Genomic DNA, 27,562 nt, shown 5'->3' with positions numbered 1-27,562 from the left:
TCCAGGCTCCTGGACACCATGTAAAATGTGTGTCAGAATTAATACAGGAGGACTTAACGCGAGAAGAGAAGCTCTGTCTCACTTTTCTCGCAGAACCTAACTGAACAATGCAATGACTATCAGAGACTGACTGCCCTGTGGCTCCTCAGTTGCTAAACCCCCAAATCCATGGTTTCTCAAGATAGCTGACAATGACCAGGTAAAGTGTTAATGATCAATCATGTGTACTCAAGACAAGATAATAAAGTACAGCCTGTTTGCATCATAAGTAATTGGCTGGATACTCAATAAAGTTCGGGTGAGATCAGGTCTGCAGAGAGGCACTGCAGTGTGGCTCCTCCACTGAGGCGGAGGAGCGTCACCCCACTGTCCGGAAGAGGCGAAAGAAGGAAAAGTGATAATAAGGTAATGTTATTATCATTTTATTTTGTCCTGCTGCGGCAGTGCGAGGGGGCGGGGTGGGGCTGATGAGCAGGGGAGAAGTAGTTTGCCCTCTCCTGTGCACACTTACTGTTTGGTCGGCTCTCTCCGGCCTCCCAAAACAGTCATGCACACTTTCCTGTACTCCATGCAGGCTGCATTACAGCTTGCGTGGAGAACATGCCCACCCCTACAGCCTCTGGTACGGCACTCAGATGCAGCATTGTGATTGGCTGCTGGGAGCGTGGGAGCCCTGGTGCTTCCTGCACCCTCACAAGAAGCCAGGAAGAGGACGGGACGGGACACAGGAGAGCAGGCAGTGGCCTGCCAGCCAGTTGGCTGTGGGGGTATGTGATTTTTTTTTTACCTGATTCCCCCCTCCGCCCCTTTGCCCCCACCCGCCCCACTGCTGCTTCTAGGCAGCAGCCGCGACTGTGAGAGGGGAAAGGACCCTTTGCAGGTCAGGGATGGGGGTCGGGGGGGGGTAGAATTGGGGTTCAGGCCATAACAAAACGTCAACTACAGAAATGTAAGTTGTCCCCTCAGTATAGAGTTGGAACTCTTAAGCTTTATCGTCAATGAATGGTTAACAGGTAATGCATTCTCAAATTATATCTTCCCTTTATAAATACATGAGAAAAATTTCGCCCTAAGCTTCATAACTTGCAGGACAGAGTGAGTAGGTCCAATAAAAGCTTGTTTATGGGTCCTTAAGGATCAAGAAACCGACTTAGTCCTGCTAAGGTTTCGTTTAATAAAATTGCCCAAGACTTGGCTCACTCCTGAGCCGAGCAGCGCCTGCAGTCGAATCCATTTTCTTCAGAGACATCCCAGTGGGAACAGTGAATTTGCACCACAACAAAGGAGAGAGTATCACCGTGAACAATCAACTTTGTGTCTGGGTATCAGTTAGGTGTCGTACATTTTCTTCCAAAGTATTTTATTTAGTTTCACAAGGAATATGAACCAAGTCTCAGAGGAAAAAACTCATTAGGAGTAAGGAATCAATGTACATGTGGTCAGCACTCATGTGGCCAACCCTTCCCTCCTCATGGGAGTCTTCAATTACAAAGCCTTTTGGCAGCACAGTAAAGATACATTGTATGTCAGTTAAGTACAGGCACAGTATGATACACATTTATTTGCTGGCCTCAGGGTTATACATGTCCAAGTCTTAGACCATAATGTTCTTGTGCAGTTCAGGACCGGGGGTCCCTCCTTTATTTATTACAGTACATGGTTCCAAAGATTCTCAATGTTCTTTCCCCCCTCATGGAGATCCAATGCCAGTGTTTCCATTGCTATCATCTCCTATAATTTATTGGGCCATTCTTGGACGGTCCATATAGTTGTGTTTTTCCACTTTAGCGCAATGAATTGTTTTGCAACCAAAACCGGGTTTGTGGCAATTTGGAAGTATGCAGTCTAAGGATTATCAATGCTGGATTGTGGGGAATCCGGAATGCCAATAACCCTTTAAAGATACTTAGTATCTCTTTCCAGAGATTTGCAGCTTTCAAAAAGACTACCACATATGTAAATCATACCCATATTGACCCCATTTATGCCAACATGTCCCCTCTATCTCGAGAATTTATTTTATTTCAGTGGGGTAATACACCATAGAAACATATGTTTACGTAGTATCTCTGTGGTTTGTAGAGCACTAGGTAGTTTAAGGAAATCTTCCCAGAGTCTCAGCCCTCTTTACATGGAGATAGCATTGCCTAGAAAGTCGTGCCCTCTTTTCATTTCGTGTTTGAGTTCAGGCTCGTAAGAGTGAATTAGATGCATGAAAGTAGCTCTTTCATTATAGGATAAGTCATAAATAATTATTAAGATCTCTAGTACTCGCAAGCTTATAATCTAATGCCAAGTCCCAAAGTCACAATTCAAAGTAGTGCATATGTTCTAATTCACCTACGTGGAATGCTTTTTTAGAATAATTAAAATATTGACTTTCACCTGCATGAAATAAATTCCTGGGCATCGTTCACGCCCTCCACCCAAGACTTCACAGGCAGAAATTCAAGATTTAAAAAGAGGAGAGTAAAAGGATATTGGAAGAATGTAATAATCTGATTTTTTGCAACTTGTCATGTCCCTGAGCTACATGAGTTTTACTTTATGCTTGGTGAATACTTGTGCTCCTTCCGGTCATTCTGATCAACAATTGAATGATTTACGCGGATGCACGAGCTGTACCCAATGATTCCTAGGCCTGGGCGTAAAATTCCACTTCGTTCATGGAGTTTGCAGAGTTTTTCCCTCTCTGTGCATCTTGAAGAGTTACAAGTGCTCTGCTCCACAGTTTTCTACTCGCTCACGCTCACCAAACGTTAAGTTGGCGAGCACGAGCGAGGAAAATCTTACTTCAGACCACCTTGCAGCGAGATATCTCAACGCTCCACATTAGTTCACACACATTACCAGACATTGTGTAATATGTCTGGTTTTCGTCGTATACATGTGTGAAATCTCATGTTTGTTTTGTGCCCTTAATGATGGCTGCATTATTTAGGTATGCTAATTGCACTTAGTTAGAACAACCCAACTTGTTGCATGACTGCCTGGCTAATGTCTATCAATGGATGTCCAACTCAGCTCTAAAGCTCAATGGAGGAAAAACTGAGCTGATGCTTTTGGGCAACTCCAGTCCCTCCATCATTGCCAGCTGTTGGCCCCGGTCTCTTGGCGACCCTCCATCTCCCAAGAAGGAGATCAAGTCCTTGGGAGTATGGTTGGAGGAAGATCTGTCCTTTAGGACCCACGCCAGAAAGACCGCGGGGGTTTGCTTCGGTCTACTGAAGTCAGCCCGAAAGGTACTCCCACTGCTTCCGGATCCAGCTAAGAAGCTTTTGTTGCGTGGTCTAATCCTTTCAAGGCTTGACTTTGGTAATGCCCTGTTTCTTGGTGCCCCTGAAGCCACTTTTAAAACCCTCCAACAGGTGCAAAATGCAGCTGCCAGAGTTTTGATGGAGATCCCTAGAAGGCAGTCTGCTGCCCCGGCCCTGAAAGCACTTCACTGGCTCCCTGTTAAGGAGCGGGTGAAATTCAAGGCTTTGTGTACGGCCCATAAAATTCTTCATGGCAAAGGCCCCCCCATCCTTTTTAATATGGCCCGTCCTTATAAACCTCCCCGCCTTTTGCGCTCAGACCAGCAACATCTTTTGCAATCTGCGAGAGTCAGGAGAGCTCGGACTGGGGGCAGGCGCTTCTCGGTACAGGTGGCATCTCTGTGGAATTCTCTGCCCCTTAAGATTCGCTCAGAGCACAAGATCCTAGTATTTAGGAAACTTCTGAAAACCTACTTGTTTCCACAGTAGTGAGCTTTCGAGTTCCTCCCTCTTTGGTCTGTTGCGCCGGGATGCCCCCGGGTAAGCTGAGCGCATTACAAATTTCATATAATAATAATAATAATAATAATACTAAGAGTGCAAATCTACATGTGACTGTTATTCCTCATATCCCTGTGCTGTTTTAAAATATAATCAGTCTTAGTAGAAAGCCCTTGGAATCTAAACCAGATATACTACATGATATCTGCTAATGTATGTGAACTAACTTCTCTCTTTATTCATAGCTGAGAGCAAATGCAATCTCACTTGCCAGAATGAATACGACTGGTCGCATAACCATGTCTAGGGGATAGTGTCCCACCAGACGTGAGTAATATATAAAAAAACAAGGGGGGATTATCCTCTTCCCCTAAAGTTGGTCCTGACAAAAGCCATTGACCCGGCAAGGGAGCATGTCGGCTGACCTTTTGTAAGTGATGTGAAGGACACATTACAGGTCCTATTTTTCACATCCACCCATATCATTGTTTTGAATAAATCTAACTCTATGATAAAGAGGTAATCTTAGTTCACTTTTTTACAATGTAGTTCCCAACTATTTCTTTGGATCGCCTCCTGGTGGAGGCCAACAAAACCCAATGGTGATGCTATCAACCCTGACTACACCAATGGCCAAAGACATACCTAAGGCAGAAAATGGCTGTTGAGGGTCCTACATATTTCTTATCAGGATCCTTCGAGGCCTCAGGGCTCCACTCCTTTTCGATTCTTTGGAACCCAGAATGCTTCTACTTCCCTCTCTTGATAGATTGTTCATTTTTAACTTTAGCCCGCACTTAACTTTGCAAAGGTATTGAACCTACTACGATGGAATGGGGTAACGTAAATGGTAAATGTCTTCACAAACATGTTGCTCACCTTGATGAGTTGGAACCTGACTTAACAATCTGAAGATACAATTTTAAAGCTGGTAGTCTATACCGCCAGGTGTCACTGCCATTACAAATGTGTTGTTAGTTGCTCACAGACAGTAGCTTGGAACACCACCTGATGGTATGTCATGATCTTTAACATACTGAGGTCCGGGTACGTCAACTCTTGTATAAATGCCCCTCACATCCAAAGTGACCAGGGACAGCAAAGGTTGAATGTGTGTGTGAAGATGCATTTTCAACCCAAACGCATTAAGATTTTTCACTTCACTTTGTGAATAAACAAGTGTATTTTACCACAGATGTAAAAGATTTCCTACGCTTTAGGGGAATGACCATTGTGAAAAGATAAGCATGCTGGTGCTGCAGAAATATAAAGTGTCATTATTTACGCATAGAGAGAGTACATTTATAGTCATCTTGTAACAGTGCACTGCGCCACTTACGTGGAGGATGGAGTCATGATACAGCCCCCTTTGTCAGCAGATGTTTTGCAGTGGCACCTTCTCTCCAGCGTGTCGTGGTTCATCCCAAAGTTGTGGCCCAGCTCGTGGGCCAGAGTCACTGCTGCACCGAGAGGGTTGTCCGAATGATCCTTCAATGAAAGAAATCAAGGCTTAATTACCCTATTCCTCAAGTTGCAAGAGCAGCTGCGCTTGTTATCTGCATCGTGGGACTTTTGACATTTAGCACATATTTTACTGCCGGGTGCAGTCGAGCGCTACTCATTAAGGGGCAAATCACCTGAGGAAAATGCAGGAGGCCTGCCATGTGCCTGTGCTACCAGGTGTAATGAGCTCCCGTGCATGCACGTGACTCATGTCCATGCTGGAAACATCTAATTAGGTGTGTGATAGCGGTGACGTCTTACCCCAGTGGCTACAAGTTCAGCACTTGCTAAGTTCAGCGGATTGTGTGACGTGCCCTTGTCTGGTTCATGGCTTGAAAGGGTAAAAAAAAAAAAAAGCGCTCAAGGTGACAGACTGATTTAAAAGGAAAGAGAGAGAGTAGCTTTTAAAGTCCTACCAAACAATTTAGCCAGTGCACAATCACACAGGCACTCAACTATTCACCAACTACATTGAAAAGGAGTGGTGATTATTTCACTCAGCTTTAAAGTGAAGCCCACAAAAGCTAAGGCTACGTAGAGCACGACCATTTCATCTTTTTGTAAGTACCCAATCCGAATTCAAGAACATGCACCAACAAGCATAGGCATAGCCAGTGGTGTAACGCAATTTGAGGGGGCACCCCTGCAAAGTACATGGAGGGGGACCCCCACGCTCCAGTCCCAGTCAGGAGCTCTCAGACCCGTCCATGTACAGTGCCAGAGAGGGCCGCCTGGACCTTGAAGTCCCCCCTGCACTGCAGGGTCTATTTTTATGCCAGTGGCGGCTCCTCTGCTAAGGTGGAGGAGCGTCACCCCACTGCGACGCAGCAGTGAAATAAAGGAAACAAAGAAATGATAATAACACCGTGTTATTATCATTATCATTTTATGTTCTCCTACTGATGCAGCTTTGAGGGTGGGGCGGGGCTGGGCTGCTCACACAGGAGCAAGGGGAGGAGGGGTTTGCCCACTCCCACTGCACATGAACGGCCGGCCAAATATTCACGCGCACATTGCATACTCTCCACCCGGGCTGCATTACAGCCTGGGTGGAGAACATGCCCAGCTCCCCTTGCCTGTCTGGGCTCCGAACCATGGCGCTTAGACCAATCACAAAGCTGCATTGCAGAGTTGTGATTGGCTTAGGGGAGCAAACCCTGCCATGCTTCCTCCTTCCTGTTCTGGCCGGGAGAGACGACGAGGGACACGGAGGCGAGAAGCAGCAAGCAGGTACGTTTTTCTTTCAATTTCTTTTTTTTTTTACATACCCTCACCCTCCACCCTGTGCACCCGCCCCCAATCGGTGCGGCTGCCACTGCACTGACGAACCATATAGGGGTCAGCCCTAATATTCCCACATCACTTGGACTAAATATATATATATATATCTAGCAACAAAAAATATATAGTGAGGATTACCTTAATCATAAGCGCTTTCACATAATTCTAGCATATTTATTTGCAGTGTTTCGCTCAGGGTTACACTCAACACCCTCCACATGAGTTATACATTTTGCTTAATGTCACACATAACATTTCTATACATAGCAAAAGACATCAAATTTACATATACATATACTTGACCAAACATAAAATACATAAAATACATTTAATTATATATATATATATATATATATATATATATATATATATATATATATATCACAGCTACAGTAAATCCACGAACCTTCTCGATCTGTTGTTATTTTTATCCATACATGTTTTTGCACTTCTGGTTTCTGGATTTTATGATTGTTATTATTGCTTAGAATTATTCTTACATCCCATATTATTTTGTGACTTCCCTTGAACAGGTACTGTACCCAGGCCCATCCAGGGCCAGATCTAGGCTTGCTATTACAGCACTGTATTTTGGGGTCTGTTTCCTTGTGATTACAGGATTCCGCGTTATGCAGCCTTATTAGGCAGAGTCTATTGAATCGTGATTCATGTATATATGTATTTACGTGTGTACATTGGTTTGCTGCATCACAAAGCACCTTATCTTTGGTGCAACTTCAATATTTTACACTGTTTACCTGTTCATTTTGGTATGCCCATCCAGGGCGTTATCACGTAGAAGGACTTATTACGCCCATCATGGGCTTGATCATTTTGGCAACCCTTAATATTAGCGCGGGCTCTGCATTTCATGTATATATGTATATAGATTGTGTGGATTTAACCTATAATCTTTAACTTATTTGCATTTTGATACACCATTCCATAATGGCGGCTTCATTTGTAACCATGTATATAGTCCTTCTTTGCTTTTTATTGTAATAGCGGAAGTAAGAGATTTTTTGATTTAAACAAGCTGAAACGCCCTGCTCTTTGCATATCTTGACGAAGCCCTCTGGCGAAACGCGTCGTATGCTGTAAAGTTCCTCCATTAAATTCTTGTGGAACTACCCCCTGCGTGTGCTGCTTTCTTTACGAATTTAAGGTTCGTGGATTTACTGTAGCTGTGATTTATATTACGGGCACACCCCCGTTTTTGCGTGCACCCGCTCACGAGTGCAACCGGCTGGTGTTTTGAGCATTTAATATATATATATATATATATATATATATATATATATATATATATATACAGCTCACGGTTTCCACCAGTTTTCGCCAAAGAAACCACGCACTCCGGGGGTCGTTTTCGATTAGTTTATTTCAAGTTCGCAACAGACGCGTTTCGGCGCTCCGCCTTCCTTAATGTTACAAACATTGATGGTGGGCGCCATGTTTTTAACAGCGTACACTCGTGATGAAGGGCGAAACAAACAAGGGACTGAAATCTGTACACCATATTGGAAGTTGTTCACAATATACGTCACGTTATGAATCAATGCACAAAGTAAAAAGGCTTTCCTGCTTCATTCAGCCCCAGTAAATGCTCTCAATAATTTCGAACATATTACTGACAACAGTGATTTAAATAAATCAAAAACATGAATTGCATAAAAATTACTCTCGCATTTCATGATATCTCGCCGTGTATCGGCATAAGGATCTCATCTTCCTGGCAATCTGTCAGCCATGTTAAAGTGGCACAACTCCTGCCTTTTAAAACACTTGGTCAGTAAATTACAAACCATTGTACTGTAACACAACAAGTGACGAGTAGAAGAAATATCGCCGTGGAAACTTGCAGGGACTTGAGCTGGATATATATATATATATATATATATATATATATATATATATATATATATATATATATATATATATATATATATATATATATATATATCTTCTTTCCACTTTTCTAGTTATTCCTATCAATTAAACAGAAGTGGCTGTGCTTTCTAATTCCCACACAGTCCACAAATGGAGGTAGCCTATATGTGGCGCAACTTTGAGATTACCAATTTTCTCTAGCTGTATCAATTCGTGCTTCAAATGTCCTTAGTCCATTTATATTCAATACAAAAAAGAGAGAGGGCTCATCCAATACAACTGTCTGTTGATACGTTTCGGCTTTGTTATTCCAGCCTCTCCAGGACAAATGAAAAACGAGGTGTTGTTGCACTGTGTATACAATCATGCGATTAATTCACATGAATTCTTGAAGAGTATCTACGGGTGCCAGTAGCCGTACGTGGCCGCTTGAATAACTATATGTCCTTGTCCAGTGGTAGATAATGCACTATTGTGTCCCCGCTCCAAAAGCAGCGCGCTGCCGCTCCTAAGCGTCAGATGTTTGTATGCTGTGCGCGTAATGCCTTTTACGTTAGATTTCCCCCAAAGTTGCCTTTATCAATGGTTGTTTTAGTTTTTCATGGTTTTTGCATAATTGTATTATTTAGGAAGCTGCCGAGACATCATCAATCTAAAGAAGAAAAAACACTTTCTAAAAGCAAACATATTTTTGGATTCAAAGCACACATTGCCATAGTAATCACTGACACTAAAGGGAATTACTTTGTATGTGGATGTGTTTATTGTAAAGCAGCTGAGTACAGTCACTCTTAGTGAAGTTAACCAGTGGCTGAAGTAAACAGACCCACTTCCCCATGATGCATGCTGATGTGGGGAGAAGGAAAATGTGAATACAGCGAATCAGTACTTGAAGAGGAGCGTCTGAAAGCCTTATATGTAAACCTTTTATTTCACATCATTTTAATAAAATCAATAAGTCTCGTATAACACCAGGCCCAAAAGAATCATATGTTGTAATGTTATATGCATAGTCACCAAAAACAACGGCCGTAACAGATTTATAGAACCATTGTTTTAATACATCAGCATGCCCCTAAGTGATGAACTACTCGTGAATTTCAATGGAATTTATGAGTGTGCGCTCAAATAACATTTTTGACAAGGAAGGTTCGAAGTTCTGCTCCTTGTGCAGACGGTAACGAAATAAAGCAATCAATGTTGGGAATGCCCCGAAAGGTTACAGTCAAGTTAAAAAAACATGGTGAAAAAGGCTTTTTGGGGTTTCATTAATAACCAATTAATCAATGGGAACAGTGATGGGACTTTAGTCAGCAATTTCTTAACCTTCAAGGATAAGCCGCTATTTGAGGTTTTCCTTGATGAAGTTGAGCCCCCACTCGCAAAAACCCTATTTATGAAATTTAGGTACGGGAACCTTATGACTAACTCTACTCTGGCGCATTGGTCCAGGAAAAGTAACGGTGATACCGCAATGGCTAGTGAAACCTGTACTATGTGTGAGGGCAATCACAAGGAGGACGACCTGCATATCCTTTTCTTTTGCCAAGCCTATGTGCTGGCCAGAAGAAAGTGGATTAAACCCTTGTGTAATCTTTTGGGTATTAGGTCATGTAAGACGGCACTAATCAAATCTGATACAACTCCAACCATAGTATTCAGTGCCAGTAGATTCCTCCATTCTATCTATTTTGTCCGTAGGAAAAAAGGTTTAAAGTTATAAAGATAAAGCTGAAGCCCTGTGTACTTCTAAGACTCTTGTTTTAGTACAGTGAGCCAGACAGGCATGTTGTTATGTTCTTATGCTTCTTTTAACTGTAACTATTTTATCAGGCACAATTGTTTTACTTATAACGAATGGATTACAACTGAGAATTGAAACGTTTTATAAATGAAATATATTGTTGTGCAAATCTTTTATGGCAAATTTATGCCGAAATAAAGAAAGAAAAGAAAGAAAGAAATAAAACATGCAAAATAAATAGGAGTTGTGATGTGGATCCATGAACCAGTAAACAATCAAGCCAGTGTTGTTGGAGCCTGCTAGAACAATGTATTTGGCATCCTCCACTAAATACTTTGAAAAGCCACTCTTTGAAAATGCTGTAAAGCAGTGGTCGAAGTGGGCGGGATCGGAAGGGCACGATGTGCCCACACTTTTTGCGTGTCTTGTAACTACTGCTGAACTACCTGGCAGGAAACTCAATAGCACTGGGTCTAAGTACAGAGGTAGCCTAGGCCATTCCCCACTCTTCCGGCACCTCAGGTGGTGTGAACCCTGTCACTGCCCAGGTCCCCTCGACGATTTTGTTACAGGGCCGATTTTGCAGGCCCTGTAACAAAATCGGCCCCCGGGGCCCAAAACTGTCCCCCACCTGTGTGGCGCACCGGGGGATTGCCCGGTGCCCGCTACGGCCACTTCGGCCCTGCCTGCGCGCAGCCAAGCAGGGTTACCATTCACAGGACGCAAGAATTTCCTTCAACAAGGGACTGCCAAAGAAACCAGAGGCGATGGGACAAGGCCAGGAACGGAGAGGAATCGTCGTCGTTGAGGACAAAGTAGGATTCTTTTTTTTATTCACAATCAAACAACCTCGGCGACACATTTCTTACATTTTGCAGTGTGTGAGTTAGAACTGAAACAGACTGGAATAAAACTGCACGGCCAATGCTTTCATTCTTTATCCATGTCACCATAAACCTCTGCAGCAGCTGCTACTCTTCAGTCTTTACTGTCCAAGGTGTAGCTTGAGACTGGTGTGCAGACACTGAGTAAATGCTGTTTAAAAATCTAGATCATATACATTAATCAGACTTCATAATCCACTGTATAGTAATTGTATAGCTATTCTATCCCTAGCGGCACAGCACCTAGGGCAATATTCTGCATAACTAAACACTTACAAGGTCCCAAAGGCCACTGCACTCCGAATCAAAACACATAGGTAAAAGACATTGGGTCAGATGTACAACCGTTTTTTGCAGCTGCAAAAGGGTACTCAACCCTTTTGCAACCGCAAAAAACAGTGGTGGTATGTACTAACTCTATTTTGCGTTTCACAGACTCGCAAAATAGCGTTTGCGACTGGCTATTAGGAGGGGGCGTGCCAAGGGTGTCCCTTCCTAAGAGCAAGTCCAAATGGTATGTGCCATTGTTTTGCGACCGCATTTGCGGTCGCAATACACCTGTAGTTTACCACCTACTACAAGTAGGTGGTAAACAATTCACAAACAGGAAGGGGTTCTCAGGGGACAACCTTCCTCTTTGTGAATGGGTGTGAAAATAGTTTTTTACAGCCGGCAGTGGTCCCAGGGACCACTGCCTGCCCTTAAAAAATGAAACTGAAAAGTTTCATTTTTCGTTTTTAAATGGCGGGCTGCATTTAAAAAAAAACAAAAAACAGCTTCATGTAAAAAAGCAGTCCCAGACATGGTGGTCTGCTGACCCCAGCAGGCCACCATCCCTGGGAGTGCTATCCATTCCCAATGGGGTTGCAAATTTTACCTTCCCCATGAATATTAATGAGGCAGGCAATGTGCATCTCCATTGGGAATCGCTAACAGTGTCTATGATACTGTTGTATATTGCATTTTGGAACTCGCAAATTGCGAGTCGCAAAGCGACGCAATTTGCGAGTCACAAAATGCAAGAGTTGTACATCTGGCCCATTGTTATTTACAATGTCAATAACTGTCACTCTCGCAAATGCGAGACCTATTTCAAATGTTTGTTTAATTTAAGGAAAACTGTTCCACTACTTTGTGAGAAAAGATAACCATCCCAGGACGGTTAATTCCAAGAGCTGAAATGCTTCAGCCGCAGTGTAAGGCACGGAGTCTCCTGTGCTGTGAAACTGAAAGCGTTCAGACAGCTAAACAGGCCGGCTTGCCTGAAAGAAATGTAAATGTGCACAGCGAGTCAATCTGCAAATGTAAAGGGAGCTCGGAAGCGGTATTGTCTTTCATTAATGGAATCACTTGACACTTCCTGAGGACACAGATTTATTCTTTTTGAGTGGTATTGGAAAAGAGTTACCAGCTCATCTGGGAAGTGTGTGCTTTTTAAAAGGGTGTAACACAGGGCCCTGCGCTGCAGGGGCTGCTGGCGACTGTGTTAGCCGCTAACTCTTCTCCACTGCTCCAAACAGGATTTAATCCCTGGGCTGTCTCATTACAGACACAGACCTAGGTAACAACCAGTTTATGACTGTGGGTATTCACAATCCTTTGCCAGTAGATTCTCACCATATACACTTATAAAAAATAATAAATAATAAAATATTTATTAAGCGCCTGGCTACACAAAACTGTGTGTCCCCGCGCTAACTGCTAATACATAATAGATCCAGAGGAGAAGTATCGTGGAGCTCAGCAGAAGACTTACTTTCTAGGAAACAGGTAAGTTTTTAATTTTGCCCTGGATCTCATTTCGGAAGGCTCCATCCGCAAGTGAAGCGGAAGTGCGTTCCAGTGTTTTGTGGCCAGGTATCGGAAGGATTTACCTCCCATTTTGGCTCTTGTGATACAGGGAATTTTGAATAACATCATACCTGACGATCTTAGATCTCTCGTCGGGCGGTGAATGGTGATAAGACTTTTCAGGTAGTCGGGCCTCTATTCTGGGCGATACGGTGGGCATAACAGTGAGTTTTAAATTTAATTCTTTCTTTAATAGGGAGCCAGTGGAGTTTGGATAAAGCGGCTTTGATCGACGTTTTTCTTGGGAGGCCAAGCACCAAACGGGCTGCTGTGTTCTGAACACATTGTAGTTGGTGCAGACCCTTCTGGCTGAGGCCTAACAGGAGGGCATTGCCATAGTCCAGATGAGGTGTTATTAAAGCATGGACTATGGTTTTCCTGGCCTCGGTGGGAAGAAGGTCAAGCACCTTGCGAAGAACTTTTAATATGCCAAAGCATTTGCCTGTAACTTTATTTACTTGGGTTTTACCAGAGAGGTCAGAATCCAGCATGACGCCTAGATTTCTCACCGTCTCAACGGGAGTAGGCAGCTCGCCCAGTTCACTGGGCCACCATGCATGAGACCATGCAGAGACATCTCTTCCCACTACCAGAACCTCTGTCTTGTCTCCATTCAGACGGAGACAGTTGTTGTTCATCCAGGTAGCTACCGCCGACATACAGTTCGAGAAGTTGGTGGCAAGTTCTCTACGCTCTGGAGTCAGTTTGAACACCAACTTATACAAATGTACTCCTGTCAAAGGCAAGACTTACGCCTTTCTATGGTTTGAAAGGGAATGCAACATGCTCAATATTTCATGGGGGTGTAGAGGAAGGAAGTTCTCAACTGTGAAAAATGTTTTCCTTGCGGGAAAAATAAGTTGTTAGTGCAAATGTGCATTTCTACATTATTGACTCGTGCATATGTTCTACCTAGTGGAAGATTTGCATGAATACTTTCTGCCAAGTGTGAGTACTCTTAAAAATCAATTCCTGGTATATTTCGCAAAATTAATAACAGTTGTAAATTGACTCCAAAATCATGAGAGAATATACAGAATTAAATATTTGACTTTCTCTGCAGTGGTATTGAGAATTGGACCCATATAAATAAATAATATGGATTGCATTTTTTCTAATGTTGAAAAACTAGTGTGACCCTTTTTTACCCACCTACTATTGGACACAAATGTTCCAATTCTTTTCAAAAGTCTTTTTTAACCTAACTTTGCCCCAATTAAAAAGGCAATACTTATAGTTGACATTCCAGTACAGATATGTTTTATTGGCACTCATTCTATTCAGAAATAATCAAACATAGTGTTCTCAATTCTTAAATTTAGAATACCACACAGGTAACAGGAAAGTGCATGTTGAAGCCCAGAGATGAACCAGAATATGGGAATATGGGAAGAGAGAGGAGGGAACATATGAGCTCATTCGTTTCCCTAATCTGAAATTCAACAAAACGAGCTCAAAGCTAAACTTTAAATAACCCAGTTATCAGGGCCATCAGCCAGACAGTCTCCCTTGCAGGGAACCCATTAGGTTTGTAGAAGAACCCTCACCCACCAACCTAGTTGGTGGCATGCTTCATCATCTGGTTCCCACCCAGGAAGCCGAGTGCCTCCTAGGTGTGCTTCGACGCCTGATTTCAGTGGAGCTGGTTTTTCATTGTGTTTAATTTTAAGTGAGTAGTGGATACCGTGAGAGTGAAAAGTAAAAACTACCTCCATGATACCAAATTCTTTATTATCTGGTCCCTGGGGTAGGGTTAAAAACAAGATGTTTGAACGTGGATGAGAGAATATGATCTCACACGTCTCTTCAAGGATGTGAAAAAATAATGATCCAAGTGAAGATGTCTACATGTTTCAGCCGTGAAGAGACGTGCAAGATCATATTCTTTACTCACTTAAAACGAAACACAATGCATTGCCTCTAGGGTGAGCGAGATTTTTGCCAAATGTTTGACTACAAGCGCTCCTCCCCTCCTGTGTTGAAGCTCATGGGGTCTAATTAGGAAACCTAAAATATTGTCAATTAAGAAATTGCTTATTCATTCTGTTAAGAATAATACCAAGTAGGGATTGAACGAAGGTTTTGCACAGAAGTCTATGAATTCAAAACACCTAACAGCACTAGGTACCAGTCAGAGTGGTAACAGGGATAATTGTATTTGGTCCTGAAGAAGAAGCTTAGGGGTAGGCTTCGAAACATGTTGACCAGCAAGGGAGCCGCTCATTAAAGCTGTTTCCCTCCTCTTTTAACAATACCACCTATAGGGAGCATTAAAGCTTAGTTTTTCCACAAAGCCAGGTATTTTTTTAATTCACTCATTCCTGACCCTTCCACTCTCACACCAATACACATAACTTCACTTGACTTCAAAGTGCTCCCACGTATCCGTCGGTCATAGCACGCCCCGTCCCACAGCGGGTGGGAAGAACCCGATGATGAAGCATGGCACCAAGGGACCTTTTGGTGGGTCAGGGTTATTTTAAGAAAATCCATTGATTTCCCAGGCTAGTAACCAAACGGTTCACTGGGGTTTAGTCACTTTTTGGAAGGTTAGCACTTCATTTTGTAACTCAGAGTGAACTCTTTTTGTTTTTTATATTCTCGGGGCAGCATTTCATCGATTTTCAGCTTGTCTGTGCCAACACAGAATAGGACAACTGTAAGCAAATTCATGTAATCTAGAAGTAAAGGTAGTAGTCTGTCCCAAACTTCAATGCACTTAAAATAAAGGCGAAGTGACAGGAAACCGGTAGAACTATTTCAAGCAATACTTCTTTACTAACGTGCTTAGATAGCTTTTATGCAACATTCTGTTACTTTATCTTGGATTTGCATTTTTTTTCAACTAGGAAGCTGCGCTTGTTGCCAAGCAGTTGAAAATGTCATGCAATAACCAGCAGTCCAAAACAATATCTGTGAGTCAAAGTGCGGCTGCATAGCAACATTCTCTCAAGCACTGCATTGAATTTATCTGCACTCATTAAGACGAGTTTCTTTAGTTCAAGAGATCCAAAAATAACACACTCATAGATAATCATTTGCACAATTCACCACTAAAGAAAAACAGCAATTCTCTTCTAACCTAATCTATATTTTACAACTGTGTAATTATTCTAAAACATCTGGTTTCCATTATTTGCTTGAAACATGGGAAATTCTGTGTTATCAGGTTTCAAAACTAGACCCCAGGATCTGGAATGTGTTGTCTCAGCAGAAGGGATCTTTTGAAGGCCTGGTAGAAAAGGTTAATAAAAAGGACCCAGACATTTTCATAAGTAAACTGCCCTTATTCAGAAGTTGAAGCCCTGGTAATTTGGATAAATTATGAAATCTGTAAAGAATCACATTGTGGGTTGTGGGTTATTGTGGGCTCCACTACTTTTTACAATACTTCACGGCAAAAGCCAGAAATAAGAAATACAAAGCTATGAAAAGTAAATAGGACTCTTGGCCAAATTATAGGTAATGGGACATGAACCCTCTTTCTCTCCAGGGATTTAATTGAATCAAAATGATGGAAAAGTTAACTAGTATGGTAGGGCTGGAGCAACTACTTAAAAAGGGAAACAAGATGAAAGTATTTCTTTTTTCAGTCACTACCGGAATTTCCAATGCTGCAGGATACTGTTATTACCCAGTATCAGAAATGGGGTTAATCATTTGGAAGAGGGGGCACCCCCACTAACTCATTATTCCCACTTTTGTTGGTTAAAATACGGTTCAGACAATCTTTGCTAAACCCCTAGGACTGTATTATAAAATATGGTGCATTTTTCTTGTTAGCACCAGGCGCACCTTTCAAAAGGTGTACCTTGTGCAAACAAGGAGAGTTCTCCATATTACATTGAATGAGCTGCCCTCAGTGCAGCCGCAAACTCATGCTGCCCCCTGGGCAGCACATTCAAGTGAAATACGGAGAGGCATTGAAGCAGCTGCTCCCTGTTTCGCTGTGCAGGCAGCAACCCGCCTGCACTTTTAAGGGGGATTAGAGATCCCTGTGCAGGCGGGTGCAATGAGTCACTGCACCTGCCTGCAAGGGGATGTCTGGGGTCCATAGTAGCCTCTTACCCCCTTCAAGAAGGCTGCTATCAGGGAGCGCACTGTCAGTGCACCCCCTGACACTTACTTTGCCTCTGCACCCGCATCGGTAAAATGGTGCAGACGCTACGGGATTCCCTCATGAGCATGGGGCCACGCCCCCATGCAAATGAGGGTACACCCTCTGGTGAAAATACTGGTGCTGAATGTGCGCCAGGACTATCTGTATTACAGAAAGCACTGCACAAGCATCTGTGGCCCCTTCTCTAATACCAAAGTGCATCGGGGCTTGCAAAGTGGGAGCACATGCTCGTTGTGCCCCAGGGGCACTTTCTATAATATGGCCCTGGTAGCTATGGCACAATTAGCAGGTAGTCTAGAGAGAAACAAATGCAAGCAGTACTAACAATAAAATCCCAACACAATTTAGAAAAATAGAGAAAAAATGAATGTGCAAAAAATACCAAAATCATCAAAGCAGGTTAGGGGATCCAACAACATGGAGTTTTAAAGTTTTAAGACAAAAAGCACCTATAAAAATCAAGTAATATTGAAAAACAACAGATTTCGGGGCCCTAAGCACAATTTCTGGCTAACCAGGAAGGAGCAAGGTCTAATAAATACAGCTGGTAGTCTTGGTCAAAGGTTTTACCTTCAGACTTAGGGCCTTGTTACGAGTACGGCGGTCCACCCGTCTGCCGAAGTACGAGTGTGGTGGTGGGACTGCCACAAGACCGCTGCCTCTGCTGTGATCATTGATCCTGCTGTGGCAGTAGTCTGTCAACATGCTGAATATCCTGGCAGTGCCAATGCTGACACTGCGGGCCTATTCTGATCTGCATATCCACCGCCCTTTTCAGGGTGGGGATCTCGCCATGAAAAGGTTGGCAAACATGCAGATTCTGGGCCTAGGGGTGCATGTGGGGGCCACATGTTGTGCCCCCTGGAATTACTCCCTTGTTCCTGTACGGTGTGGCATGCACAACATGGTACATACCACACCATGCCGGAACGTGTTTTAGGGTCTCTCACGGTGGCGGTATGCATGTTAGGCTCTCCTATGAGCCTAACATACCATGGCTGTGAGACTGCTGCAGTACCGACCTCCCGCCATGAAGTAAAGTCATAATCCGGTGGGCGGGCTCTCCACAGCCTTGGCGGTCTTCTTGGAACCGCAGCAGTAGTGGTCCCAGCCGAAGACCACCAAAGTAGTAATAAGGCCTTTAGTTTCAACATCCTGCAAAGCTGGTTCTGGTTAGTCCTGCAATCTGTTGCTCCTGATGGCAAGCTTCTGGGTACCAGCTGTTTTTAGAACCTGGTGTCCTGCAGGGTTTAGTCCTCTTTAATCAGCTGGGTCCTCTTGGGGCCAGGGGTCATTCTGATTTTATTTGCCTGAAGTAGAGAAACTGGAGGCTACCACTTAACCCTTGGACAGCAGGTCCAATGCCTGAGTGCCAGCAGGATTCAGGAGTCCTTGTGAGAGTTCTCTTCTTTCAGCAGCAGTCAGAAGTCAGGATTTTTCTTCCAGAAGGGCATTCTTCTTTAGATGGATTCTTCAAAGTCCTGAATTATTCTGAGAAGGTGGTGGAGGTGCCAGATTTGTTTTGTGTACTAGCCAGTTACTGGAGGAATTCTATCTCTCCATCCTAACAATTTTCTCTCATTCTCTTAACCTCCTTCTGTAGCAATTCCCCTTTACTTTAGTGTAAAAATGCCCAAGAGCCCTTATTTCCAGATGGCCGGGCCCAGCTGCCACCAGACATGCCGGCCTTCAGTTTCTTAGCAACTCCATTACCTGACAGGATCAAAACTGTTTTTCCTTCCTTCTGTGGATGGGGCTCGACTGTCTAAGAAAGTCCTGAGGATGAATGGGAAAATCCCTCCCTTGCATCTCCATGTCAAAAGAGGCAGTGCTAAAGCTGACATGCTCCTCTCTCTTAAATAGCTAATCACTGCTATGCAGTCAGCAGTTATCATGTATTGCCCTTTCCTGGGTCCAGAGACAAGCAATTGTCCTCTGGGCCAGATATGCATATTCTCCCAGCCTAAGATATGTATTTCTGTTCTAGAGGTGTGACAGAGTGCAGAACTAGTACACCCCCCCACCCCCCAAATGTTACTGGGGACGGGATGTCTAGGAGGGCCCTTATATTGAATAGGAGAAACCCTCTCTGGCATCTCCAAGTCAAAAGTGGTAGCGCTAAAGCTGCCAACGGTTCCTATACACTCCAGATAACTAATCTGTGTTAAGTGGTCAATAGCTAACACTCATTAGCCTTTATCTTATGAGTCAGTTGCTAACTCTCCCAGGAAAAGATGTGTATTCCAGCTCTGGAGATGTGAAGGGTGACAGAACTGGTTTTCAGCAAATTGTGCCTAAGGTAGCCTAATGCATTTTTTTTTTTAACAAAGGTCTGCTCTTTGAATCAAAAATTTGATTTCACCATTAAGTGAGATTTTAAAAACAAAGCAGGAAATAAGCATTTCCAAGGAGGGAGCTCCAAAGTACAAAACATGTTTTAGAGAGCATAAGCACTACTGTTTAGCAGAGGAACAGTGCAGAGTACTAAAGAAAGCAAATCCAGACATGCAAAAATTGGGGGTCTACCAAAAAACTAGATTCATTTATTACACAGTGCTATTTCCAGTTTTCATATTCTACTAAGTTCTCACTAGTGAAATATATTAACCCCTTGCGAGCACACGCCACCCCTGGCTCATGACAGCGTCGAGCCGTCATGCCGCTGCCCCTCCTCCCACACCGCACTAATTCCCCGCCTGTGCGGGCAAATTAATGAACGGGCGTGGTCATGACGGAACAATGCCGTCATGAGCACAGGCCGCCCATGACTGCGTGGAGCCGTCATGAGCACCGAATTCCCGCGCTCACCCCTAGCCCCCCGCTCCGCTGCAGAATTCACAGGGAAGGGCTTAATCATGGACAACCATCAGCTCCTTAATATTCACAACAGTGCCAAGCATTTGATCTATTTTTCTAATACAATTTAAAAAGTGAGCAGTAAAGGATAAACTAGGTGGAAACAAAATGCTATAATAAATGCTTGCCTGAATGGTAACAGAGGGCAGTATAACCTTCAGCCTAAAGTAAAGCCAGTAGACTTGTCTGATATGTGAGATGTGACACAGGTAGACAACGAGCCATGCAACAAATCTGCTCACCAAATAATAATCACTTTAATTGTATTTGAATTTACATAGGGTTTATTGCCCCTGATGAGGCACTGAAGTGCTTTACGCCAGGCTGCACTCTGCTCTGGAAACCCAATGTCAAAGTTCTATAGAACATGCTCTCTCAATAGTTCAAATTAACCTTTTTAGTTGTGTCATTATTTTGTGACAACATTTTATTATAGGACACATGGCCACCTATCCTAAACAAATCATTCCACTCTTGCTTGGCACTAAATGTCACATTGGAATATGTGCATGACCATCTGCTAGCATCATAAGTGTATTCATTTGGGGATGTCTCTTGGGTATATCCCTTCTCTGTACTGACCTGTGTAGATAAACTATTCCTTCACAGACTCAGATTAATATATTCAATAAGGGGTGAGGCCATTTCGGATACAGAGAGGCTCAACAGATCAACTGAACCCAACGGCAAAAGTATGTTCCTGCTCAAATCTGTAACTACTGAAATATTTCCACAAACAGGCCAGTGGAATTACATGTTACAATCAGCAGTATTCTGTGGTCCTTTGAGTGGCTAAAATCAAAATAGGCACAGCTTGGAACAAGCAAAATAAGCAGAACTCTCAAAAAAACAGAGACCAAAAAAGAGGTCACAGAATTATTTTATTTATATACCGAATTAGGTCTCATTTTACAAATAATGTATCCTAATTAGTTGTAAGGCTAAAAGAATCACCAGTAGGTGATGGTTCTTGAACCCTTTCCCACCCGTGCTTGCTTCTCACTAATTCACTGTGAGATTTTAATGAGGCCATCTTGACTTCCATTACTTAATGCCAGCAAAATCTGTTTCTCCATTCCCTGATTTCCAATTCTGGTAATACACCCTCTACACTCTCACAACCTCCAATATGGGTATCGTAGGACTAACATTGAACTTTATTTCCCATACAGACAAAACTGCAAGTTCTCATCCTGTTATAACTTGCTATAACGGAGTCTGTAATTGAGTCCCTTTCAGACACAGTGAGGAGAAGTATATTGACTCTTTATGTCTTGCAATATTAAGTCAGGTATCAGAGCATCAACGAGATGGCTGTCCTCGTCCCTTGAGATCATCATGCTGACCCATGTGAATCATTTTTAGGCAAGCGTATGGCTGCAACTCTGTAACTGTTATGTTATTTAACAAGTGCTTGTAAAGCTCAGCCGTAGGTCCTTTCTGTAAGTACTCTCTATGCTGATCTTTGGCTGGTATAGGAAGGACCCCAAGACATGACCCCAGCACTTACACAGATCTGCTCCCCACATCCCCTTAGCACCTTAAGACCCTCACGGGTGAGTAGTTGTGCTTTACCAACCCTTAACCCTTAAATGATTGATTGATTGAGTTACATCTTTTATGAATTTATGAACTACTTTTTTAGGTCTTGCCATCAATCAATCAATCATTTGTAAAATGCACTACATACCCGCAAGGGTCTCAAGGCGTTGGGGGGGGGAGGGGGGGGACATGTGCTGTTGCTCGAGACGTGCTGTATCTACCTTATTAGCTCCCAGCCTGCCCATCCGTTTTCATTTGTTCCTTCATGTGCCTTTCCAAATTCCTTTGTTTTAGTTGGTGAATAGTTTACATTTGTCCCTTCTTTCGCTGTTTTGGTCACGCCCTGGAGACTGGCCCTCTTACATGGATCACTTAACTATCGGATATAAATGTCAGTTTTAGCATACTACTTTTTCTTTTGCCTTGGCTTGTTTGACTTTCTGAACACGCTCAGCTGAGGGCAGAAAATCAGGTCCTTATCTTGTTTTCCACTGCCCTTGGTTTCACAATCGCTTTTTCAGCTGAAGGCTGTGTTGTTTTTCATCCTATTACATTTGTGGTTTCTTTAGTTCAAATGTCCAAACATTAAATAATATACTTAGTTAATGGAAGTGTAGTTTAGGAAGACGGTCGACAGTAAGATCAACCTATTTACATTGTGCTTTTGACAGCATGATTATTTGGATATGATTAAAGAGGTAATCATGCTGTTATTTTTACATTTAATGAAGTGAAAGCAGCTTTTAAGTTTTTGATGCTTTCTTTTAGGTTTCGTTCAGTGGTAAAATAAAACCAGCATCAAGGGATGCCTCCTCGTGCTCGCCAAACATGGCATGTAATGTGAGGTTACTTAACAATATATCCTGTAGACAGTGCATTACCACCACAGCAACACCTCAGTTTCAGCACAGCATCACCTCTGCATCAGTGCACCGCCAACAGTGCAGCATTAATTCAGCACCCACACAGTTCCGCCTCAGCATCAGCACAGCACTGACTTAGCACCAGCCCAACACCACCTCAGCAGCAACTCAGCACCAATGTAGCACCACTTCAGCACAAATGCAGCACAAAATCAGCAATACTCAGCACCACCTGACCATCAGCACAGCATCACCCGAGTACCACTAAAGCATCACTCAGCACCACCTCAGCCTCACTCAGAATCACCTGAGCACCACCTCTGCAAAAGCACACCATGCCTCAGCACCACCTAAGTACCACTCAGCACCACCTCAGCACCAGTGCAGCACCACCTGAACTCCAGCATCAGCGCAGCACCACCCTGGCATCAGCGCAGCACCATCTCAGCACCAGCGCAGCACCACTTCAGTGTCAGCACAGCACCATCTCAGCATTAGCACAGTACCACCATTTCATGAGTGCACCACCACCAGCACAGCCACTCTCAGCACTAGTGCAGCATCACCTCAGCTGCAACTCATCATTAATGCAGCACCACTTCAGCATCAGCACAGCACCACCTCAGCATCAGCGCAGCATCACCTCAGCACAGCATCACTCAGCACCACCTGAGCACCAGTGAAGCACCACCACTTCAGCATGAGTCAGCCAAAACCACAGCATGACTCAGCACCACCACAGCATAACTCAGCACGACCTCAGCATCTCCACAGCATCACCTCAGCATCAGCACAGCACCATCAGTACACCACCATCAGTGCAGCACCAACTCAGCTCTGCATTTACGCAGCAATACCTCAACATCACCACAGAACCATTTCAGCATCAGCACAGCACCACCTCTGCATCAGTGCACTACCACCACAGCCTCACCTCAGCACTAGCACAGTCTCACCTAAGCAGCAACTCAGCACCAACGCAGCACTACATCAGCATCAGTGCAGAACCACCTCAGCATCAGCACAGCATCACTTCAGCACAGCACCAACTCACTGTCACTCAGCACCGCCTGAGAAACAGCCCAATACCACCTGATCACCAGCTCAGCACCACCACCTCAGCATGAATCAGCAACAGCATAGAATCCCTAAGCACCAATGCAGCATCACTCAGCACCACCAGAGCATCACTCAGCACCACCTTAGCACCAGTGCATAATCTCCTCAGCATCACGCAACCCCACCACAGCACTACCTCAGCATAAGCACAGCACCATCTCTGCATCAGTGCATCACCAGCACAGCACCAACCCAGCAGCAGCACAGTCCCACCAAAGCATCAGCGTAGTGCAACCTCAACACCAGCGCAGCACCAATACAGCACCTCTTCAGAAGTAGCACAGCACATGCTCAGCACCACCCAAACACCAGCACAGCACCACCAGAGCACCAAAGCATCCCTCAGCACCACCTCAGCATCACTCATCAGCACCTGAGTATCACTAAGCACCACCTGAGCACCTCCTCAGTATTACTCAGCATTACCTTAACACCAGTGCAGCATCAGCACAGCACCACCAGTGTCAGCACAACACCCACACAGCACCACCAAACCACCTGATGCATCAGCACAACATCACCTGAGCATCACCACAACACCACCTCAGCATCAGCACACCACGATCTCTGCATCAGCACAGCACCACCTACTCTTCAGTGCAAGACCAGTGCAGCACCAACTCAGCTCCACCTCAGCACCAGCGCAGCACCACCTCAGTAGTATCACCCCTGCACCATCTCAGCACAGCACCATATCTGCATCAATGCACCAGCCCAGCCCTACCTCAGCACCAGCTTAAACCCATCTCAGCACCATCACAGTCCTACCTCAGCAGCAATTCAGCACCAATGAAGCAGCACTTAAGCATCAGCACAGCACCACATCAGCATGCATCACCTCAGCACAGCACCAACTCAGCATCACTCAGCACCATCTGTATGTATGCATGTATGTATGTATGTATGTATAGGCATTTATATAGCGCACTACTTACCCGTAGGGTCCCAAGGCGCTTCGACCGCTGCGAAACCCTTCCTGGCTTCCCTGAGAGATGGTCCCTTAATGGGTATCTCCAGGGTGAGACCAGGCATCCCCGGCGGTCTGGTGGGGCCGTTAGTGAAGATGAGGCAAGCTAATGCCCAGAGTTGCCGAGTGTGATCGCTGATCAGAGTGGGCACCGAGGCGAGAGAATTATCGAGTCCGCTGACCCTGGTCTAGAAACCTGCCGCGCCGGGAATCGAACCCTGGTCCCGGGCCGTCCTCTGCTCTCGGGTCTGCCGCCTCTAACCGGTGAGCCACACTACTTCACTCACTTGGGCACCTTCTGGGCACCAGTGCAGCACCACCACCTCAGAATGCCTCAGCACAGCCTCAGCATCACTCAGTACCACCTCAGCAGCAGCACAGCACCACCTCAGTATCACTCCGCACAACCACAGCATCACTCAGTACCACCTCAGCAGCAGTACAGCAACACTTCAGCACCACCACAGCACAAGCACAGCATCACCTCTGCAACATTGCACCACCACCAGTGCAGCCCCACCTCAGCAGTAACTCAGCAACAATGCAGGACCACTTCAGCATCAGTGCAGCATCCCCTCAGCATAAGTGCAGCATCACTCCAGCACAACATCAACTCAGCACCACCTGAACACCAGCACAACTACACCTGAGCACCATGCAGCACCAACACCTCAGCATGACTCAGCACCACGGCATCACTCAGCACAACCTCAGCATCACTCAGAACCTTCTCAGTATCACTCAGTATCACCTGAACATTGCCTCTGCACCAGCACACCACAACTTCAACATCACTCAGCACCTCCTGAGTATCATTCAGCAGCACCTGAGCATCACCTCTGCACCCGCACACACCCACCTCAGCACCACCTCAACATCACTCAGCACTAGGGGTGAATCAACAGATGCCAGTCTGCCCTTGGAATCTGGCATCTTTTGATTCTCCCATAGTATCCATCCACTGCTCATGTTGTAATTCAGATACTATTTCCTAACCTCCACTCACCCATTGTTTATTCCCCCCAAACCATAACAAAAAAAAGCTGTAACAAACAAGCATTAGAACAGGTAGGAAGAAGTTGCCAGCATTGCACGGACAAAAAAACTAGAAGACATTTTTTATGTTAATTCTTTTTTTAATAGGGCCGTTCAGTTGTACAAAATGTCTTCTCTGTTATATATAAGGTAACAAAATGCATGTACGCTTTTTATTTTTCAACATGTTGCACTACAGCCACAATGCTCTACAGCATAGCTTAAAGACATTGGCAAAGCCAATAGCTATCACTAAACACTCATAAGATCCCAAAGGCAAGATCTATTGGCTATGACAATGCTTATTTAGGATTACTATGGTCGCAGGAAGAGAATGGCTTTGCGGAGTTACTGCCCCACTACTAACTTTATTCACCTTTTCAAACGATTTTTATTTCTTGTCAGCAATAGACTTAGAGACTAACTTGGAAGCCCTTGCCACAATGTCCACCGAATTGAAAATAATGGCTCCTTCAAAGTTAACAGGACTCAAAACATGATAAGATTCTGAATACAAGACTTCTATTCATGAGCAATGGGACTGGTTAATTGTTCTTGCCCTGATTGAGGGAAATAATGGCTGTCAGTTACCCTCACCACAGTTATAGGCATCTAGCCCCAAGTAAGGGTGTCTAAGTAGAGGGACACAATTAACAGGAATTACTGCTCCACAGGTGAGGGCAATGAGGCTATTCACATCCCTCCCACTCCAGAAAAAATATAGAACACTGAAAAGAAGCATTGGCAAAGCCAATAGTTCTCTGTTATGTGAGGTACATTGGCTTTGCCAATGTATTTTAGCCAGGTTGTACAGCAACATGGCTGCTGTTCAGCATGGCTAAAAAGTACTGGTGTGGTGTAGAGTACAGTGGCTTAGAGGAGAGTGCAGTAGAACTGGTGTAGAGTTGAGTGGAGTGGCATAGACAAGAGTGGCAGAGACAGGAGTGGCACTGAGTGGCGTAGAGTGGCGTGGAGTGGCATACTGCATGCCACTCCACGCCACTCTACTCTATGCCACTCTGCATTGAGTAGAATGGCAAAGAGTAGAGTGACAGAGTGGTGTAGAGCAGAATGGGTGTAGAGTAGACTGGCATAGAGTAGCGTGGAGGAGAGTGGCATAGAGTAGCATGTGTAACGTAGAGTTGAGTGGTGTAGAGTGACATAGTGTACAGTGCATAGAGTTGAGTGGCACAGAGTCACTTGGAGTAGTGTGGCATGGTAGTCCAGAATGGTGTAGAGTGGCGTAGAGCGGAATAGAGTAGCATAGAGTGGAATAGAGGAGAATGGTGCAGAGAGACATCGAGTAGTGTGTCGTACAGTGGTGTAGAGTGGCATAGATTGGAATGGGGTGGTGCAGGGTACAATGTCGCAGAGCTGAGTGGATTAGAGTGGTGTAGATTGGCATTGTGTGGAATGGAGTGGTGTAGAGTGACAGAGTGGTGTGGTGTAAAGTGGAGCGGTGTAGAGTCACGTTGAGTGGAATGGAATAGCGTACAGTACAGTGGCATAGAGTGGAGTGGAGCAGTGTAGAGGGAAATAGAGTGGCCTGTAGTGGAGTGGTGTAGAGTAGAGTGGTATGGAGTAGAATGGTGCAGAGTAGAATGGTATTGAGTGACAGAGTAGAATGGTATACATTAGAGGGGATGTAAAGTTGTGTCTAGTGGCATAAAGTAGAGTGGAGTAGTGTAGAGTGGAGTGGCATAGAGTGGACTGGCACAGAGTGATATTGTGTGGAGTAGACTGGTGTAGAATGAAACTGCATGGAGTTGAGTGACAGAGTAGAGTGGCTTTGAGTAGAGGAGAGTGGCAGAGTAGAGTGGCATAGATTGGAGTGGCATAGAGTGGAATGGCGTACAATGGTGTGACATGGAGAGAAGTGGCATAGAGTAGAGGGAATGGTATAAAATAGAATGGTGTAGATTTGCAAGTGGATAAGAATAGAGTTGAGTGGTGGAGTAGAGAGGTTTACAGAGATGTACAGTGGAGTGGAGTGGCCTAGAGTGGAACAGAGTAGACTGGCATATAGGCACATAGAGTGGCCTACAGTCGAGTGTAGTGGAGTGTAGAGGCGTAGAGTAGAGTGGCACGTAGTGGCATAGAGTATCATAGAATGAATTAGTGTAGCATGGAGGGAAGTGGTGTAAAGTGA

At 44.4% G+C, this 27,562-nt stretch overlaps 1 protein-coding gene across 1 annotated transcript in view; it reads right to left on the bottom strand.

Annotated features, from left to right (window-relative positions):
* LOC147668100 (disintegrin and metalloproteinase domain-containing protein 12-like) overlaps positions 1–27,562 on the bottom strand; it is a 1,153,841-nt gene that overhangs the window by 357,170 nt on the left and 769,109 nt on the right. Inside the window, exon 9 of the mRNA XM_086948784.1 lies at positions 5,098–5,246. Within this exon, the coding sequence (XP_086804910.1) occupies positions 5,098–5,246 (149 nt within the window). The remainder of the gene's footprint in view (positions 1–5,097; positions 5,247–27,562) is intronic.

This window comes from Lissotriton vulgaris, unplaced genomic scaffold (genome assembly GCF_964263255.1).
Source record: "Lissotriton vulgaris unplaced genomic scaffold, aLisVul1.2 SCAFFOLD_378, whole genome shotgun sequence".
NCBI lineage: Eukaryota > Metazoa > Chordata > Amphibia > Caudata > Salamandridae > Lissotriton > Lissotriton vulgaris.
Note: the sequence above shows the minus strand (reverse complement) of the source record. Positions and strands in the feature narration are given on the sequence as shown.